Genomic DNA, 21331 nt, shown 5'->3' on the forward strand with positions numbered 1-21331 from the left:
CTTTTGATATCCTCGTCAAAAACATAAGCACACTTAAGTGCTTGCTAAAGAAGATACCCGAGGGCATGTAAGGGAAAATATTCAATGATGCAAAATAGGTCGGTTCCATTTGCACCCTTTTTACTGACTGGAATGCGGAACGGGACAAACAGATTTTACTCTGGTCCATAGTACTGAGAGGTTTATGCATCAACCACGCACAGACACAGCAATTTGCAATATATTAATTATAGTTGTGCCAAAAGAAATACGAAATAGACCTCGCTTTTTAAACACGATCACTTTAATGAAAAACAATTGAACATTCACATCACATTTCCTGGGGCAGTCTTTAGCGTTTTCGTTGATATTTAAACTTATAGATGGCGGGAGAGTCGACTGTTTCTGTCTTCACCTTCACCTTTTGCGTCTTGTCCTGTAAATGGAAGAAAAGGTAACACTATATTAATACTTGCAAATATATATATATATATATATATATATATATATATATATATATATATATATATATATATATATATAACATATATATCGTGCCAGGTATTGCCTTGCGGTCGCTATAAATAAAAATGCCCTTTAATCAACACTGGACAAGTCAGCACAGAATAAATATGTCCATGTATTTGGTTTCTTTTTGCTATGCACACCTGCTAACATAAGGCCAGTGAGAAAAAAATAATGTACAAGCCTACGCATCACAGACGTAACCCCTACAGCCTGAGCAGATTTGTGCATTTTTGCGATTTCACAGAATGGCGTGACAAAACATGAGGTCACCTACACAAATTATAGACGGCCAGACATACCCGGGGCCCACATGGGTACTCCTGTGTATTGTCCGCAGAGCAGTCTGCTGGAGTATGCACAGCAGACAGTGAGCATCACTGTTCACCTCTTGCTCTCCTAGAGGAGAAACGTTTTGTACCAATCTGCCCACCCGTGAAAAGAATTTAACAATACTTGTAAATACCCACAAACTTACAACTTTGTGGGTGTAGCAGACATATGGCTACAACGCTGCCTAGAACATCCACCCCCTTTTGCACCTTGGCTCTGTAGTTTCACTTCATCAAACAAAATGCAAAACCGACAAAGGATCTGCAGGAGTAGATCCGGTCTTATAGAGAAAACTGGATTCACCAAATTAGGATCAAACAGTTTCCACCATAGATTTTCCAGTATACACAAGTAGAACTTCCGTTAGCAGAAGAAGGTGTCATATCGGGCCCCCTATCAACAGGTCATTTAAGTGACTGCAAACATGACAGCCTTTTTACCAACTGACCAGTGAGTGTACGCCTGCTGGGATGTCAAGTGAGAGCACGCAATCTGTCTGGGTACATTGGGAAATCGCTATGCACAATTTTACAGAAACATTCTGGGGTTTGTGCACTTTAAGGGTCGGCTCTACATTTTAAAAGCAACAATGTCATCACAGTTTAAAACATGCATGTTGATTTGCAGGTTATTCCAGTGTACAAATGGTTACGAGGACACATGCCCGACACCAGATTTGGGCCTGATTAAGAGTTGGGCGGTGTGTTACAACCCGTGCGTAAACCTCTGCTTATGCACAGGTCGGAATTACGAGTTGGTAGGTATTAAGCACATCCCATCATTTTCAGATGAGTTAAATACATCAACCTTCGTTAAGTTTCGACCGGTAAAACCTGCCACAATTGAATGGGTTAAAAGCATACGGTATTCATCGTATCATGCAGCTTTTGGCGCGTTGAACACCAAAATCCTCATGTTATTCTCCATTAACTAATAATAGGCGATGCACCCAATAAGTAACACACCTCTGCTATCATTATTTATCAGGTGCGAGAAGTAGCACTTAAATTCAAAATCAGACCTTAGACTCACCTCATATCAAATCAGACTCATCTCTTTAAAAAACTCTACATCACAATGCATTAACCGACCCCAACGCAGCTGCCGCTCCTATCACTTGCTGACTTTATGCTGGTCTTTGACAATGTGCAGTGCTCTGCTGCCTTTTGGTTAGGTTTGCGCTATAAAGATAGCGCATAAATACATATGCAGTATCTGTGCCTACTGCATAAGCAACTACTTTGACCTCACCGTAACTCATCTCCTTTAAATGGCTGTGAACCACACTTGTGAGGGGCTGTGACCTTTGCAGACCTAATCCTGCCATCTCAAAGAAGCCACAAAAAAGAGGGAGAAGTTAAACCTTCTAAGGCATACATATTCATTCCACCCTTTCCCTCTCGGTGCAAAGCCGCTGCTCTTTCTACAAACACAAGTGGTACATTTTGTGCTGCCAAGGTAAGGTATATTTATACCTCACCTCTTTCACCTTCAGAAGACTGAGGAAAAATGACTATTCACTGCACGCTCTCAGTAGAGTAAATATCTACAATTTCCCACCCGAGCCATGCTGTGAAGAGTTTTTTTCCCCTAAATCCCAGAGGTGAGGACAGCAGCCGTTTTAGGAGAATCATATAACTCTAGAACAATCAACACACAAGGGCTCAGATACAATTGAACCAATTCGCAGGAAAAATAGCTGATTTTTAAATTATAAAGACAGGTTACTCTGGCAAGAGATGATTACACACATGCCTCCAAAAAGCAGGAGAAGAGTGTTAATAAATCTTTGGCTCGGACACATGAAGGTAGCAGGAGTGATGACCTTTATACAGTTCTCCTCAGAGGTATCACCATGCTCAAGTTAGACAGCACAAGTCCAACTAAACCCAGCAGCGAAGAGTCTGTAATGCTATTTCTTGGCCAAGTTCTATACGAGGAGCAAGTGTGAACAGAGGACTTGTGTAATTCTGATATCTGTGCTTTACCTGTTGTGTATCTTTGAGGGAATCCTCTACTGCTGCTGTCCCCGCTCTACTCGACAAGGGTGTGAGCAATTTGCTGTGCTGCTGAAAATGATGCTACAGCGTCTGTTCCTTGTTAGTCAGAACCATGCACTGCTGCTGCCAGGCCTGATGCATGTAACAAACTGGTGCAACTGTTGCTGCAAATGTTTTGTATGGATCTCAGGGTAGCTTGGTGTGATCATGCACTGCTTCACGAGGCATTTACTGCAATCTCTAGGGAAAGCATGCCCTGCTGCTGCCCGACTTGCAATGCAGTGTGGAATCCGTGTGTAGGTAAAGCAAATGACAAACTACAGCATGTTTAAAATGTAGCACAAATTAAGTTAAAATCTATAAATACAATAGGTTTGATCCATGTTCTCATCTTCTTAATGCTCCATTCTCAGAAGTTGCCCATTAGTGATACCAGAAGAAAGAGTTAAAGAAGGAAGTTTAAGTCTTGTCATGAGATAGTCAATGACACACAGAACACATGGACCCATCACCCTGGAAAAAAAATGTCAGAACTGCCCTGTGGAGCAGAGGGAATCAACAGAGTGCCAAACTTCTTACAGATGAGCTGATCCGATTCAACAAACGTACACAGGGTTATTAGTACTCCACACTCTCAATGTGAGCAGTATTCTGACTGCACTTTTTTTTTAGATACAGTACACCAATCTCATGTATTACTGCTCATTTCCAGCTGTGACACCAATAAGCACTAGTAGTGGGAATGTAAGAAAGAAGAATGACATAACAGAGCAGGACAGAGTTCAATGAAACAAGCTTAAACATTTGGCTCTAAATTCATGTCCAGGATGGTAGCGGGGCAATGTTGCAAATAGAGGCACCGCACTGCTCTGCAATGTCACTGAAAATCATCCTACAGCTGATCGCATGTCTCAAAGACCTGGAGAAGTCTGGGTCAATTACGCCAACCACGATGGAACTTACCCTGGCTGCACTTCCAAACCTGCAACGTCTTCATGATAAGCTGCATCATATACATGGCCAGGAGACCAGATACCACTACATACTAGGCTGAGACACAAACTACGTGAGGTAGACACCACCACACTAGAAGTAAGGACACTAAGACTGGGAAAATTCAAACAAAAAAGGGGAAACCAGAAGGTAAACCTTCTGGTTCTGTGCTCCCGGAATCCTGACCGACATCAGCATCAGAACTACCCAATCCCTTGTCAAGTTCACAAAGGCGCTCTAGACTCACTTCTTCAGAGAACAATACATCGCTACATGATGCAATTCATCAACCACAAATATCTTCCTTAACTAAACGATCCTGAATCATAACTCTGGCCTCTGACCCTAGATCAGCTTCATATATGCGATCTAACTAGGTTAGAGCTCCACACAGACCTATAGATACAATGCTGGACTAAATCATCAGCAGAGGTAGTGGTGGGAGAAACCAGATACACTGAATAAAATGAAAAGTAGGATACTGAAAGGCAAAAGTATTTGACCTTTATAGTATTTTATACTTGGTCAAAGCTTAACCATAACAGTGTAAAAACTGCAAGTCGACCTGTCAAAATAAATCATTTTGACAGCTCAATACTTTATCTGGGGAATGGGATCAACTATAAAAGAATTAAATAAGCATTTTTAATAGTTGTTAAAAAATCCGATTCTATTAAGTCTGATTTTTATTGAAATGAGTTGCTTTTTTAAATAAAATTAAAATAAAACTGATTAATATAAAATGAATTAATAAAATTAATTTTAAACATAACTTTCTAAGTTACCCTTTCTCTGCCTGAAGTTCCTGATGGCTGATCTGCATCGTCTCTCTAGGTTCTCCCAGACAGTAGCTAGCATTGAACAGGTGTAAAATTTGAGCTGAATCATTTGAACCCCGCAAAATATGCAGGGTGTGTGCTTTTGGCATCGTTTTTAACACTACAGTGTCAAATTGCACTTGAGTGTTCAATCCTGGGTGTCACAACCCCTTTCAGAGGCCCCCAGAACACGTAGCTTCGACTGGGCCCAACCGTGGTGGTTGAGGCCTTTTACTCCTGATGTCTCGGGGCCCGACCTACTACGGATTCTGAGCAACTTGGCCAAGGGAGTATTTTATTTCTAACTCTAAAAATTCAAACAACAACACATCCCATTGAGGTCAGGGACTCTAGTTTAGATCTGGTCAATTCCTGACCCACCCTCTACCTTGCAGTGTGGTTGGGGTTATTCAGCGTTCACTGGTGGCTGCATCCAGGGAATGTTCACTAATAGGCTTTACTCAAAAGTTCCATTTGACTTTTTAGGAAATAGCCTATGGTGCTGCAGCACCTTCAGAAGCGAGTCCCACCTGACAGACCTGTTTCTAGTCTTACTAGCTCTAGCAGCTTGGAAGCATTCAAGGTTTTAGCAAGTGACCAGACTGTGGGCACTTGCAAGCTCTGGTTCTGTTTAGAGGAGTCGGGCTGCTCGCCGTACACACAGCAGCACCCAGCAGGCACAGGTTTTCTCAAGAGTGGTGCTGCCAGCCTCAAGAGGAATGGAGGGAAGACCTTTCAGTGCACAGGTCAAATATCTTCAACTTGTCCAGGTGACGGCCTGAACTTTGCAAAACTCAGTACTGACATCTCCTCCTGGGCTTGCTGTGATACTTGCTGACTTCTCCTGCGCAGTCACCAATACCACAGCAGCCTCTTCTCACATATAAGGTAGCCGCTAAGGCTCACACAAGTTTGTGCTTGGTCAGCAAGATCACTTCTACGGTGGCCCTCTCTGGCATACAGGGTTACTGCAATGGGGCGGTACTGGTTTGATGCTCCCTGCATGGCCTTCGATGGATGTCTCAGTGCAGTGCATGGCGGAACTATCCTCTCACAATCACTCCTGCACAGGGCAACGACCCGATCAGTGCATAGTTGTCTCCTCACACTGGGAGTCCTCTCCATAGGGACCTGTTTCCTCTAGTACCTAGGACAAAGAAGTGGACCTCAAGCTGCAGGGATACTACAAGCCACAAGAGGACTTTGTTTGAAGTACCCAGCAGACGAGTGGCAACTAGACCTGGGCTGACCCCGCTGTTGGCTCCGTTTCAACACCCTATGAGTCTCTAAGTGCCAGCCATGTGGTCTTGTTGGGCTTTAGAAGTGGTGAATTGGAAATTTAAGGGCTATGTCAGAAGGTAACATCTTTCACCAGGATGAACATGGTTGGTGTATCTGACCTGCGCTCCATCACGCTCAGCCTCAAAGTTCTCCCTAGTCTACAGTGACAATTTATCATCATTGGCGCTCTGTGCTTTTTGGTGCCATTTCACATTTCTGGTTCCCCTAATAATGTTTTGTAATTTTTGGTGTCTTTTCTTTATTGACCTTTAATCTAGATTTTTATTGTTTTGCATTTTGACTTTATTACTGTTTTGGTACTACATAAATACTTTACACATTGCCTATAAGTAAGTTTGGCTGCTCTGGAATTCCTACTGGGGTATAGCTCAGGTTAATTTAATGCCCTTAAGGGTTCACTCTAACAAGTGTTTTGACTGTACTTTAAAGAGGGTAATCACCCACCCCACATAATATTGGCATTTCTTTCACTGTAGTAACCTGATAGCAAAGAGATTTTATGGGTCAAGGTAGGACCACGGCAGGCTTCAGGGTAACTCTAGAAAGGCAGTCCGCAAGCCTTCTTTCTCAAGTGTTAGGGACATGCTTTCAGTGTGTGGTATGTCACCTCTGCAACATACCAAATACTCCTGAACAACCTCTGTAGCAGACAATATACTCACCCGGGCAGGGTATGGAACTGGAAATTGTAAGGTGGGCTTGCAAGATCTGACCACAATTAAGAAAGCGGCCCTGAGTGGAGGAGAAGCCATTCTTCTCAGTTCCAGAGGTGACTGCTCACTTCAGTACTGCAGAAGGCACTTAACTGCACTTACTTGTGCATAAATCAGACACAGATAAACAAAATGCACACAAAATGAGCAAAGAAGTAGCACACAGACTAAGCACTCATGAAATGAGTCTTTGTAGCAGGAGTATACACCAAGAGCAAGTCAAACAGCTGTGGGAAAACCCTCACAAAATGCAAAGCATCTTTAGGTGTGTTATTACAGAAGGAGTCTGGTGCTACATGCAATACCTTATTGCTGCATCGAGTTAGGGTATATACCTTCATGAACAATTCTGTGTAAGAGTATACCACCGCAGTGTAAAATCATGCCTTTGCCACACAACTTTACGTACTTCAGCTCGTGTTTTTATCATGGTGCATCATCCATGGGATCCTATATTCTGGAATATAGATGGACTAGCAAGTATATACACACTGTCTTAGCTTTGTAGCACTGTCATTTATATTTTCCCCAAACGTGAGGTTGAACGTGGTCATGTGTGATTAATCCATGCTGAAAGAAGATGGTATTAACAATGAGCCAGGAATGTGGGTTGCTTGGGGACGGCCTACACTCAGCGGTGTATTCCTGGCCTTAGGTGGAGGGAGGGGGCTGGCAGAATGTAATCTTGGGCCCTTCTGTTAAATCCTGCTGCAAAAGGACCATAATTGACACTGCTACGCAGGGAAGTGTGTAGGCACTGAGCCTAAGCTTGCTAAGGTACTGCTCCCGATGACGGTGGTGCTCTGGGTCACCCATGGTTTACGCTTCATTTGGTGTGGTAGGGGCTGTGCGTGATTCCCATGTGTGTGATTGACTTTGTGCTACTGTTGGGCTGACAAAAATCCTCCCACTCCGCCCCCCCCCCCAAGTTTCCCGCCTATGCCTGCCCTCGCCCAGGGCCACTTACCTGGACATGGCACAAGACAAAACCTAGGGGGCTGCATTGATGCAAAAAAAAAAAATAGACCAATACACCAAACAGGCAATCCCCTCAGATAATGCTGGTGGGGCAGGGGGCATTGTCCTACTGGAGGAGGACCTCCAAACCTCTTACACCTTGCAGGCGATGCAAGAGTTTAAGACCCAATGAAAGGGAAAATCGGGGAACTAAAATTGGATCTGGCCCCAATTCGTCAAGACCTACATAATACCGTGCACAGGGTCACTAAGGAGGACAGTAGTGTCTCTGGGGCTGAAGGCACAGTCAAATCACAACCCTACAACATCTGGTGAGTGCACTAGAGGCTCGTATGGAGGATGCGAAACAAGGGTCAAGGCCCAACAGTTTGCGCATCATGGGCATCCCTGAGGGGGCAGAGGAGTCTACGCCCACCTCTTTCAGCTATAGTTGGTTAAAGAGCTGGGTGTGTGCGACGGAAGCCTCCACCTCTATCCAACCTAGATATTCTTATGCTACAGGAGACTCCTCTCATGGGCAATAATTGACCCTTCATGGCCTACAAGAGGTATTCCCAGGAGCATCACCCTGGTTGCCATTGGGCCTCACAAGGTCCAGCCAAACTGATCCACAGACATGCCCCAGTGGTGGTGTCCAGGGTTTGGCATGATCATCTCAGCCACTATGTGGCGGTCACGGGCATCTTACGGGGCTCTCCATTCTCCTTGATCTGAGTCTACGCCTCCTCCCCTTACTTCTGAGCTCTTGACGAACCTGGGTGACCTTCTCCAGGAGATGCCCGAAGAGCCGTGGATTCTGGGAAGTGACCTCAATGGGGTGTGTGACCTTGACCACTCTTCGCCCTCGGAAGCTGCTGGTCGCAGCCCAACTTTACTTTCTACTTTTCTTGACAACAAGTCCTTGGTTGGTGTGTGGTGTGCACACACTACCTGACCGTTCGCAGATATACCTTTTATTTCGGAGCCCACAAATCTTTTCCCACACAAATCATTTTCTTGTACCCCAGCGGGATGGCCACTGAGTACTTAAAGTAAGCATTCTGGCGAGGGGTTTTTCAGATCACTTGCCACTGGTGCCCTACCTGGCTAGGGGCCAGAAATGATCCAGGTCGGAGTGGCGTCTGAGCCGCTGGTGCTTCCCAGACGAAGAGTTTGAGGTGACACATCATGATATCTGCACGAGAATCAGGAGTCAGTATTTTCACTGAGAATCTTCTGGGAGGCCCTTAAAGCCAATCTTGGAAGTGACCTCCTCAGCTATGGTCAGTGGCAAGGGGGTGTGTGCACAGCGGAAGGTGGCGGACCTGGAGGCGCGGAAGGTGGCGGACCTGGAGGCGCGGAAGGTGGCGGACCTGGAGGCGCGGAAGGTGGCGGACCTGGAGGCGCGGAAGGTGGCGGACCTGGAGGCGCGGAAGGTGGCGGACCTGGAGGCGCGGAAGGTGGAGGACCTGGAGGCGCGGAAGGTGGAGGACCTGGAGGCGCGGAAGGTGGAGGACCTCGAGCGATGATATATTGCCACAAAGGAGAAAGCCCTCCTACTCAACGCTTCATACACAAACTCTGCTCAGGCAGGAACTCACGCAGGCTCTCCCCAGTGGAGCGGGACTCCTTGGAGACAGAGGTCACCTGTGAGGAGCTTGGTACTGCCCTTGCACAACTCCAGGTGGGCAAAGCGCGGGACTTAACAGGTTTCTGGACGAATTTTGGTACCTACTTTGGCTTCAGGTAGGACCCTTGTTAATTACTTTTCATGAGGCTCTGAAAAACAGTGAACTGCCTCGGACCGCAGATCGGCCGAAAAAGTGGGAATACTGAAGCTGAGCCTCAATGGTACAAGATGTGAGGAATATCAACCGATCTCTTTATTAAACTTGGAGGTTAAAATACGGGGTAAGATGCTGGCTAACTGGCTCAGGGGAGTGATTCTCCATCTTGTGCACCTATACCAATCTGGATTTATGCCTCGTCGGGCTACAAGGCACAACATACGCAGAGTTCACAACGCTATAGAGCTGAGTAGTTAACTGCCTGGGCACCAGGCCCTACTCATGGTAGATTTTACAAAGGTATTTGAGACTGTTGATTGGGACTACTTATTTGCCCTTCTGGACCGCTTTTGCTTCGGACCCAAACGTATTATGTTTTTTGGGCCTTCTCTATACTAACCTCATAGCAAGAGTGTGTGTGCGGGGGATGAGGGGTGGTCAGCCATGCCGTGTCAAACTGGATCCCTATAGAAAGGGGTACTTGGCAGGGGTGCCCCCTTTCCCCTCTGCTATTCGCCTAAACCATTAAGCCTTTGGCAGAATGGATGCAGGTGGATGCTTATTCCAGGGGTTCCAGTGGTCTCCAGGGGTGAGCGACAGGATCTCCCTTTATGCCGAAGACGTCCTAATGTTTTTAGATAATCCTCAGGAGATGGCCCCTCTGGGTATGTAGATCCTCCAGGTCTTACTCTGGACTCCTCATGAATAAGTCAAATCCTCCATATACCTCGTCGCCCTGTGTTCGTTGACCATGCTGTTGATGTGCAAGTTGAGGGTTCCCGCTTGGTTTTAAATATCTAGGCATCTTCATCACCGATGATGGGCGTCGGGCGTACGACATTCAACCCCATCTTGAAGGCCTTTCCAAAGACAGGAAGTTTTGGTCCAAACTCCAGTTGTCTTTCCGTATTGGGTCATTGAGCCATCTTTAAGATGGTCTCCCTGTCCAAACTTCTTTATAAGTTCTTGAACTACCTGTACCCGGTGCAGAGGACCTTCTTTGTTAAAGTTAACTCCCTGATTCAAGGCTTGCTGTGGAACACAGGAGTTCCATCAACAAACGTTGCCGACATACATTTGACGGTGGTATAGCTACATCTAACATTCTCCTTCATTATAGGGCGGCAACTCTTCTAATCGTGACTGATTGGTGGTTTGAGGCGTGTGATGATCTGTCTTATGCGATGGAGGGATGGCTCATGGGTCGCAGCAACCTACCCTATTATGCTCTATTAAAAAAGGGGGAGGGGCGAATACCACCATTCCTGCCCACCGCTACAAGAGTTGTGCTGATGATCTGGAAGTACGTGGCAAAATCAATAGGCCGGGTGGGCAGACTTACCTTGGAAATCCCGTTGTGGATGGGGACTCAGCTCTCACAGGCTGTCGACCTCTGAGGTTTTTCCACCTGGGACAACATAGGCATTTTCTTGCTAGCTATGCCCTCTACCATGGGTCTATGAAGTCTTTCAGGACTTACAAGCGGAATACCAACTACACCACACTCCGTTCTTCCGGTACCTTCAGCTCTGACATGCGCTTGCGCCCTATTTACAGCTCCTTTGGATGCTAAGGTCTTACTAATATCAAAAGGCAAACTGTCTCCCAGATACAGCCACTACTTTGAAATCAGCCGATTTGATGACTGGGTGAGAGAACTGTGTTAGTGAGACCTGGGATCCCTGAAGGAGGAGGGCTGGATTGAGGCAGATGCTGCCCCCAGGGAGGGGGTGATTGTCTTACAATTTCATCTAATCCATTTTAATTTTAATTACACCATAATTACTTCACCAGGGCACGCCTATTCAACATGGAGCTGATTGCGACAGGAAACTGCCTATGATGTGATGACCCCAATGGTCATTTAACACACACCTTTGGCACTGTTCTGTCTTACGGAACGGGGTGCTAGGCACTCTAGAGGGAATACTGGGTTGAAAAATCCCTGAAGAACCCGAAAATAATTCTTTTACATATTACAGAAAACATGGACGAGAATAGGTATCAGAGGGGGTTGCTCTAGATGGGCCTGATGATTGCTAAGCGAGACATCGCACAGACTTGGAAAGAAATGGAGGCTCCACCTGTTAGTAAATGGGCCAAAGCGATGGATTACTACATGTGTATGGAGCACCTCATATTTGGCAAGTGGCTGCCCCCAGAAACATCACAAAATATGGCGAGATTAGGTCATTCACAGGGGGATGCTGCTAGAATCTTGCCCAGCTGCATCATGATCCATGCATGGAGACACACGTTAGTGCGATGGCTGATTTGAAAGGGGAGGGGCGGGGGGAAGGGGAGTAAGGTGTCCTGGGGACCAGGCTGCTGGGCCATGTTGTGGGCAACTGATCTCTTCTTTATTATATAGTGTTGCAAGTATATTTAGTCTATCTGCTTTGTACCAATCATGAGAGATTTGTGGTTAAAAGCAATAAAAATGTTTCCCACCCGCCTCCCCCCAAAAAAAGTGCCAGGTGCATCCAATACCCATTTGAAACAGAATCCTATCAGACGTGTAGCCTATCCGAAACGTCTGCCAAGGTGCATGAAGTGATTAAAAACTGTCTGCAGTGCGCAGCAAGGGACACGCTGAAGTAAATGATGAAACCACAATCATTAGTGGGCGAGGTCCAGTGGAAGATCTGGATGGAACTAAGACTGTACACAGCATGTCCTCGTCTATTATTTATGGAAAGTTATATTTTGTGCTCATGGAGTGCAGCCAGGATGATTGGCCTGGTCATCACTTAAGCAGTTGCCGATTTTATGAAGGAAGATTTTGTAAATAGGCTGTGAAGAATATAATTACTGACCTGGGTGTCCAATTAGTTTCACAGGAGGACGTACGTAAGTGGTGATTTAGCTTCACCATTTAGTATTGGACTGAACATTGTGAAATGGCCGAATATAGAGGGTACAGATTTTGGGGACTAGTTTGTTTTTACTTCTGGGCCCGTGTTAGGCAGCTGGAAGCCTACATGTTGTGTTTTAGAACATGAATTACCTTTTCACCCCCTGGTCTTCAGAGCGCGCGCCTGACACCAGTTAAAATATCTAGGACAATAAATAATGAGTTGGTAAGGTAACCGGAGACCGCTTTAATCCGGAGATGTATTAATTTTGTATTAATGTAATTTCAAGTGTAGTGGTCCAAGCTACGCTTGACTGGGTAAGGGTCATTCTAATGTTTTCTCAAACTCTGCCTTTTCGTTTGCAGCTTTGGAATATAAGGAAGGCACTTCCTGTGACTGGCCCTTGTACTCTCTTAAAAGCCCTTAATTCTTGAAGCATGTGATCCATCATGGCTAGGCCCAAGCGCTTTTTCACATACATGAAGTCAGTTTTTGTGTAAAAGGCCAGATGACGTTTTTTCTTTACCACAAAAGAGAATTGAGAACATGACACCATGTACAAAAGAAGACGTGCTCAGCCTCCCAGTATCCTAGAGGAAGTGGTCTATTTTAGGGAGACATGTAGCTGACTCATTTTTAAAACCTCCAACAGATTCAGTCACATTCAAGTTTACTTTTGAAATACCTGACAATAATCCCAAACACTCTTTGGAGTATTAGGGACTATCTGCCAGCTAAAGATTTAACTTAAGAGTCTTACATAAAATCTGCAAAGGAACTTCCAAAGTGGGCTTGCCTTAAACCAGGAACAATGTGACCAGCTCTAGTCTAGTTAATCGGAAGTACACAGCTGGCTGGGGGCAGCTGAAAGCCAAGCGTCTGGGCGATAGATGAACCAGAGCTTGGCATCTATAGTTCCACAGCCACGTTTGACAGTGTAAGGAATATTGTTCTAGTTCATTTAATGTGGTCTCACAGGAAAACCGGCAGAAGATCTTCAAAAATCCCACACTTGAGGCCACGAAAGCTCCGCACCAGAATAGGGAGGATGCACCAAGTTGATACCTACAGAGTTTGCTAGTGGACAAGTGTCGTACCGGATGTACTTTCATGTAGAGGGAACTGTAAGGAGTCACATTTTGTTTTCGCATTCACACTGATGAAGTATTGTATTTGAATTAGGAATGGACTTCAAAAATGTTGGAAAACAACTTCTGGGAATATGTTTCTTTGACTTTTGTAGAGGGCAGGAGCACTGGGCCCATTCTAGATTCAGAGCCACCAGCAGAATATTTTGCCTGGTTGGTTAGTTCAGAGACTGGCCCTTTTTTCGATGTAGCTCTTCCACCAGAGGGAATCGTCTGAATTGAAAATATGTACAGAGGCCTCTGCAAATTTCAGTAAAGGGAATGTTTCGAAACAATTACGCGTGCTGTTGAGTCTGTAGTTAAAAAGTCTGTTGGCCAACAGCACTTGAGATGCATGCTGTAAGCTCCGCAGACCGACCTTGCTATGCACAATTTAGCTACAAATAGTTGTGTAATTTTATCAACACAAAGAATATCTCAGCACTCTCCCAGGATCAAATGCACAGAGAATGCTCCCATGGAAAGTGGGCAGAAGAAAACCGGCAGTTCGAGGACTTGAAAGATGAGGTAATTAGAGAAAAGTTCAGGCAGTAAGGAAACGTGGTATCATAAGTACTAAACAGATATGAAGCACTAAAAAGTTTGCCAGCAGGTAATGTCAGAACGGCACATCATTTGCAATGCAAATTGATGGCTCTAATGCAAGTTATGCGTGGGGTTTCTATGACAAACATGTTTTGACGCTTAAAATTGGAGCACATTTGAAGAATGTTAGGATTTTATTTTCGAGCTGACTAAAAGTAGCTACAACCGTTTACCTGAATAATGGAGAGCAGGTATCCAGTTACTGTTCTCTACGGTCCCTAGAAGAACTCAGCTGGCATAATATCCAAGCACTATTGGGCACCACGTGAGAATCTAGGGCAACACCACAAATACTTCAATCTAGAAAACATAACAGTTTTAGTAGAAAGCCTGCTAGTCCCTTTCAGACTTTCTACCGAATGTAGGTGTAAATTCAAGGCCCCCAAAGGGCTCGCAGGTCATGCTGCGAAATTCAGATCCATCGGATTCTAATGACTATGGTCTCCGTTCATTCTTCTTGAGAGCAAATCCGATGCTGGCAGCATTAACACCAGCAGTGGCTCTTAAAACCACTGCATACCGCACCTCAGCTGTAAGGACCAGAGGCATGAGAGAACATGTGGTTGTTCATTATTTCTGATCTATGAAGCAATTACTCAATGCTTGCAGGTATAATTTCAGTCACTGGCTATATTTAAAAACGGTGAATTATTCCTGTCAGTGAGTACACCTAACATTGAATTTACGTTCTGTAGCATCATGATGTGTTTCGTGACAAGAACAGTGTTGATGATGGCTAGGGGGTCGGGCAATTTAAGAGCTAGGCTCCCAGCAAGATTTCACCTGCTTAATCCGGAGCTTTCCCCTTTTCATCTCTGCTCTCTGTCGTGCAAGACATACACCTGTAAGATGTGTAAGAGGTGCAAGATATACACCCGTAGGTTGTGTAACAGCCCAGGCCTCAAACCTCTGTGGCTACCTCGGAAACAGCTGATTGTGACATCACCCTATGCTCTTGGTTGCCAAGCAGAGGCAACACAGAAGACCATCGTCCAGAACTCGGTCTTGAACATCCTTCGATGGCTGACATGTTAATGTCTAAAATAAGGGAATTATCTTCCTGAAAGTTAATGTTCTTTTATGCACTGTGATCTTGATGGCCTCTAGTTAAACCACCAAATAGAGGACGCTGAAGTGCAACCATACAGTCCACAGCTTAAAGACAAGGGCCTGGAAAAGGCCCTTTCGCTAACCAATCAGCAAGGTAAGTACTTGGCTTTCCTTTGCAGAGTTGTGGTGTGTGTTTCCAACAGCTAAGCATTCAGCTTAGACCTTTATTTACAATAATGCAATAACTACATCTAGACAGGTATAGATCAGTTAGTAACTAGAAAAATAAGCGTTGTGATATTGATGAACATATTCCTTTCCCTGGATCATTAAGCAGTAATCAACCTCGACTAAAGGGCTTCCTACTTATTACAAGTGCTGCCCCAGGTGGAGTTCCATTGAAGGAAAAGCTGTAGACATTTCCATCCGTTTTCCCCCAAACGTGACCAACAAAATGAACCGACACCCACAAGAAAACAAGGCAAATAACTAACTACAATATATGTCCCTTAGTCCAAACGACTGAAAGGATTAAGCAACCTTTAACAAGAACATATCAGGAAAGATGTCCAGGTTTCTGAATACATGTAGAAAAAAATGACACACTGATTAGCTAGTAAAAATGGTTAGGTAAGAAAAGCAAAAGGAAGAGCCCGGGGTTTTCCAAGGATGTCCTAACTATTTGACTACAGATAAAAGCAGGATGATTTAGTGCGTGTATGAAGAAAAATAACATGGATCCAATCACGCCATGGCAGGAGTGTGAAAGAGTTATATTCTGTAAAGAACGCATGCTGAGAAGAGGGGAAAAAAAACTTTATATCACAACTCTGTATTTGTTTTTTTTTCTTAAGATTTTCGTCAGGTTTTGATTTGTTTTAGTAAGTCTTCTTGAAAAAGAACCTTAGTTCTGTTCAGCATATAACCCCAGATTGAAGCCTCTTTCTTCTGCTAAAAAGTCAACAATTTCACCACCACAGGAAAGAATAGTGTGAACTTTCATAAAACTGCCAGAGAAGTTTCACATAACTAATATGTTAATCTGGGAGAATACGTTTTTTTACCTCTACCTACGTGAAGAAATGAAAGGCGCAGACGACAGCATGATCCCAAATAATGACTTTTCTGATCTCACCGAGAGCACATGCATTATTAGGGTGATGGACAATGAGAACACTCTAGACTTAGTTGGTAGATCATTTAATAATTCATATACACATAAATTATATATATATATATATATATATATATATATACATATAAATTATATATATATATATATATATATATATATATATACATATATATATATACATACATACATACATACACACATATACACACATATATATATATACATTTAATATTGCTGAGCTCAGTCCTAGCCTTAACCACAAGAGCGTTGTTCACGGTTATAAAATGGTGCAAGAGGCAGAAGTGGAAGTAGTCAAATTTGATGGAGGACGGGATGAAACCTTTGCATGCAGAATAACAGATTAAAAAACAGTAAGGTCTACAATGCATTACAGATCTATTTTTGTCACATTGAATGAGGCTTTGCAGCAGGTAATGTCCACAAATTTATGACTTTTCTCTCCACAAAAAAAATCCAAGCAACCAAAATGTATATGGTACAAGTCGAAAACTTAATGTGTCTTGGCACATTTCGTTTCTCTGAAGCCAGATGGCTAAAGAGAGTAAACTCCCAAAAAAATCCCAAAGAAAGGCTTGTAGGCCTTTGATTTCTTCATAGGACATTTATTTCATTGCTTTGGAGAGATTGTTAAGACCCTGACAACCATCCAGGAGGAACATATATCTTTTGGTAATTCCTTAAACCTGAGCACTAGATGTTGCTCAGATGACTACACTGAGTAATGTATATTTACACCTAACTTGATATCAGTAAGAAAGCATATAGAGTTGTAGACTAAACAATAATGTAAAACAATAATGCACTACTGAAGTGCCAATTAACAATGCAGTACCAGGTACGTTTACCGTTATCTAACTGATAACAATTTACAGTGTAGAAAGGGACAACACTGGGAGCAATCCATCAACAACATCTTCTAATCCATCAACTATTCTCTCCATCCTCGCACCCTTCATTCCATTCACAATCACAGATTCCACACTACAAGTATGCTCCTTTTAACTCACCCATTCACACATTGACCTACATACATGCAACGTCAGGGCTCGAAAATCATAAAATGTATTATACCTGCATGTCGAATAACAAATTACCTACTTGACCTAACTGTAATGTATGTGACCCATAAACAGGTCTTATATTGTGTGATCCTAGGCAAATATTTTATTTTACTTAGTCGCCTTTTTCTTCAGTGTATCTTCAAATATGTGAGTTGAGCATTTTTTTTTTTTATACATTTTTATTGGTTTTAAATAGCAGATAACAGTACAAGCGTTGGTCAGAGATACTACAGGATCACATTTATCTGAATTAATTTTTCGTTTAAACAGCCAAACCCCCCCATTTACACACTTAACTAACCATATATCACGTACAATATTATTGTTTTCTGCTGCGTTGCACAAAATGTTGGGCTTGAGCTGGTTATCGGAGAGGCTCCCCCTATGGTTGCTATGGGACATCTACTGTTTATGATCGCTCCCCAGTGGGGACTTGAGGTGTACATTCTTGCGCTCGTTATCAGTAGGCAGTGGGAGTACCTGGTGTGCCCTGTGTTTTTATTATTTCTCCTATGTCGGTGTGCACATAAGGGTTGACCCCTTTTTAGGAGTGTGGGGGTAAGCTCTTCATCACGGTGTGCTTGTCTTAGTCATAACCTTACTGTTACGACTGGTTATGTTCCGGTGAGTGTGGTTTAAGTGGTGTAGGGGCCCCATCATGGAGGTTTGTCGTCGTTTTTCGCTTCGAGTTTGGATACCAGTGTTTCCCAGGTGTCGCACCCCGTGTGTGTCTGACCTTCTCGTGTCAGTTTCATGAGCACCTGGTGTTCTGTGCGGGCCCACTTCAATGCGAGGGTATACCAGGATTTATGGTCCGGGGCGTGAGGTGCTTTCCAGTGCATTGCTATCAGCCTTTTATACATCACATAGGCTAGGTCTACAAATTTGTGTAGGTGTATGTTTTTTTGCCCTTGTCCTCATTCCCAGTAAGCAAGATCTGGGGTCCGCTTCCAGCACTAGTCCTGTCCAGTCTGATAGTAGCTCCACCACCCTGTTCCATTCTTTTTGCACCCGGGGGCATTCCCAGACCATGTGGTAAAAGTGGGCAGCTGATTCCGTGCATCTAGGGCATGTTGGTGCTGTGTCGGGGAACATGCGTTTCAGTCTGGCCGGTGACAGATACGTTTGGTGTATGTAGTGGAACTGGGTATACCGGAATCTGGGGTTCCTCGATATCCCTCGGGCGTGACTCAGTACTTTCGGCAGTCTTCTTGAGGTATCGGGACGGGAAGAACAGTATTCCACCTCTCCCTGGCTCTTTCTAGGTAGGGTTCTGAAGATTTGCTTAGTATTTTGTATAGGCTAGAGATTGCTTATGTTTGGGCGTCATCCTGTAGTATGTGGTGTATTGTGGGGGACGTCTCTGGTTCTAGGGCTCCTGTTCCCCAAGTTTTTTTTAATTACGTGGCATATAGTGCGATACGATAAAAATTGACCAGGATTCACATCCGTAAGGGCTTGGATGGCCTCATATGGCATTAGTTTGCCATCTTCAAAACAGTCACCCACAAGCCGTATTCCCGCCTCTGACCACACTTGAAACGAGTGCAACGTTGGTGTCTGTTGGTCTAGGAGATACTCCAGTGGGACATACGGGGTGTATGGGACCGCCCGTGCCCTTTCTGGACATACCTCACCCAGCATGTATGTGCCACAGCCAGTAGTGGGTTGGTGGATTTATTTTTGGGGTATTTATTTGCCAGCCATGTTAACGGGTGAGCTCCTTTTATCTGATTCTGCATCCATACAGACTCAGCAGCCGACGGTCTGTGGAGCCATAACTGCATCCACTGTAGTTGCGCCGCTGCGTCATAAAGCTCGAAGTTGGGGGCCCCCAGTCCGCCCATGTCCACCGGTAGCTGCAATGTAGATAGTGCCACCCGTGCTCTGCTACCCCCCCATATGAGCTGCAGCAGCGTTGTATTTAGGTTACTAAAAAAGCTGCGTGGAAGGATGATTGGCAGTGCCGCAAAGTTTCTATAGTAACCTAGGCAGAATCAGCATGTTTGCGGTCGCTACCCTGCCCGGTGGGGAGAGCGGTAGTTTGTTCCAGAAGCGTAAGGATCCTTTCATGGAGGCTAGTGCTCTCCCCAGGTTGCCATCTCTGAGGTCTTCCATGCTGTGGTATATGTGAACCCCAAGATATTTAAATGTTTCAAAGCACCATTTCAGGCGCCCACATGGTGCCACGTCCTGCCTTACTAGTGGCCATCTTGACAGTGGGAACACACACGATTTGTCCCAGTTTACTGCTAGGCCAGATATCCAACCGAACTCCGCTAGGAGTGCCATTATAGAGGATAACGACCGGGTATAAGAGCATCGTCTGCATATAGCGAGATTGTGTGGTATGTTCCGTTCCAGATTATTCCCCATTTATCTGCCATGGAGCGCACTTTGGCTGCTAGTGGCTCCATTGCGATCGCAAATAATAGCGGGGAGAGAGGGCAGCCCTGTCTCGTGTCTCTTGATACGGGAAAACTGTCAGAGATCACTGCACCAGTTTTCACTCTGGCTTGTGGGTTGGAGTATAGTGTACGGACACAGCGCACATAGTTAGGACCTATTCCCATCTATCTCATTGTAGTCAAGAGGAAATCCCACTCCAGCTTATCGAACGCCTTTTCGATATCTAATGACATCACCATTTCGTTATATGCTTCAGGGGGAGTATCCCCTATTACACTCAAGAGTCTTCGGATATTTAAAAAAGTGTTTCTCTTCGGGATGAAGCCGTTCTGGTCTTCATGGATTAGGGTATGAATGATGGGAGCGAGTCTATTGGCCAGTATTTTACCCAATATCTTACAGTCTAAGTTCAGAAGTGAGAGTGGCCTATAGGATTTGACGTCCGTGGGGCCGCGCCCGGCTTAGAGAGTACCACTATCATGGCCTCCGTCTGGGAAGGGGGCAGCAATTCAGTGGTCCAGGATACCTCGAACACCTTCAGTAGTTGGGGTTTCAAGCGGGGCGAGAATGTGGAGTAATACTCTATTGGGAGGCCGTCTATTCCGGGCGATTTATTCCTGTGCATCTGTGATAGAGCTAGGTCTATTTCCCCCGCTGTGAGGGGGGCTTCTAGTGTGTCCCTGTCTACTTGGGATAATTGTGGTAGAGGGGAGCCCACTAAGAAGGACTCAAATTGTATGGCTGTGCACGAGGTGCACTTGGTGTATAAATTCTTGTAGTAGTCTCTGAATTTTTCTTTTATCTCTACCTGTGTGGTGGCCATGGTGTGGGCATCCACACGGATGGCTCCAATGGGAGAATGCTGTCTATCCTCACGGAGTAACCAAGCCAGCATTCTGCCCGACCTGTTGCCCTCCGTTTGCAAGCGCATTAAGTGATAGTTATAGTCGTGACACCGAAGTCTGCTGTCTGCTTCGTTATATTTTATGCGGATTGCTTTTAATGTTGTGTAGGGGGTTTCCCCCCGTGCAGTTGCTATTTCCACCGATCTTAGATCCTTTTCAATTTTATTAATTTCTGTGTGAAGTGTGCGCCTTACTCCCCAGCTTGTATTGATGCACTGCCCTTTGATCACTGCTTTATATGCGTCCCATTCCACGGCGCGTGAGTTTGCAGTTAGATCGTTTGTTTCCCAGTACTGTCGTAGTGTGTTGTTTAATGTGTCCACAAAGGCCGAGTCTTGAAGCGCATCTACTTGTAATCGCCAGTTTGGGATCTCCCGTCGACTCCTGCCCCAGCCTAGTGATATTCTCAACGGTGAGTGGTCTGAAAGTGTTTTCGCTAGGTATTCCGTTCCAGTTACTAAGGTGACTATGTCCTGGGTGCCCCACATCATATCTATTCTAGTGTGTGTTCTATGAGGGGCTGAGTAGAATGAATATTCCCTTTGGAGGGGGTGTCTTGTGCGCCATATGTCATAAAGCCTCAGGTCGCCCGCCCAGTGTTACAGTGGGGTTATGATTTTTCTCCTTGCTACTGCGCTCGCTTGAGCGCTGGATCTGTCCATAGTGGCGTCTAGTATACTATTGAAATCCCCGCCCCAAACTGCCGGAGCTGATGGGTTTGTTAGTAATGCCGTTGTGAGGGTGCCCAACAATCC

General features: G+C 44.8%; 1 protein-coding gene across 1 annotated transcript in view; it reads right to left on the reverse strand.

The window, feature by feature from the left end:
* Positions 1 to 265: 265 nt before the first annotated feature.
* The window catches only part of UTP11 (UTP11 small subunit processome component), a 134935-nt gene continuing 113869 nt past the window's right edge, over positions 266 to 21331 (reverse strand). The window contains exon 8 of the mRNA XM_069221313.1: positions 266 to 415. Within this exon, the coding sequence (XP_069077414.1) occupies positions 332 to 415 (84 nt within the window). The 3' untranslated portion in view covers positions 266 to 331. The remainder of the gene's footprint in view (positions 416 to 21331) is intronic.

The sequence above is a fragment of the Pleurodeles waltl genome, chromosome 3_1 (assembly GCF_031143425.1).
Source record: "Pleurodeles waltl isolate 20211129_DDA chromosome 3_1, aPleWal1.hap1.20221129, whole genome shotgun sequence".
Taxonomy (NCBI): domain Eukaryota; kingdom Metazoa; phylum Chordata; class Amphibia; order Caudata; family Salamandridae; genus Pleurodeles; species Pleurodeles waltl.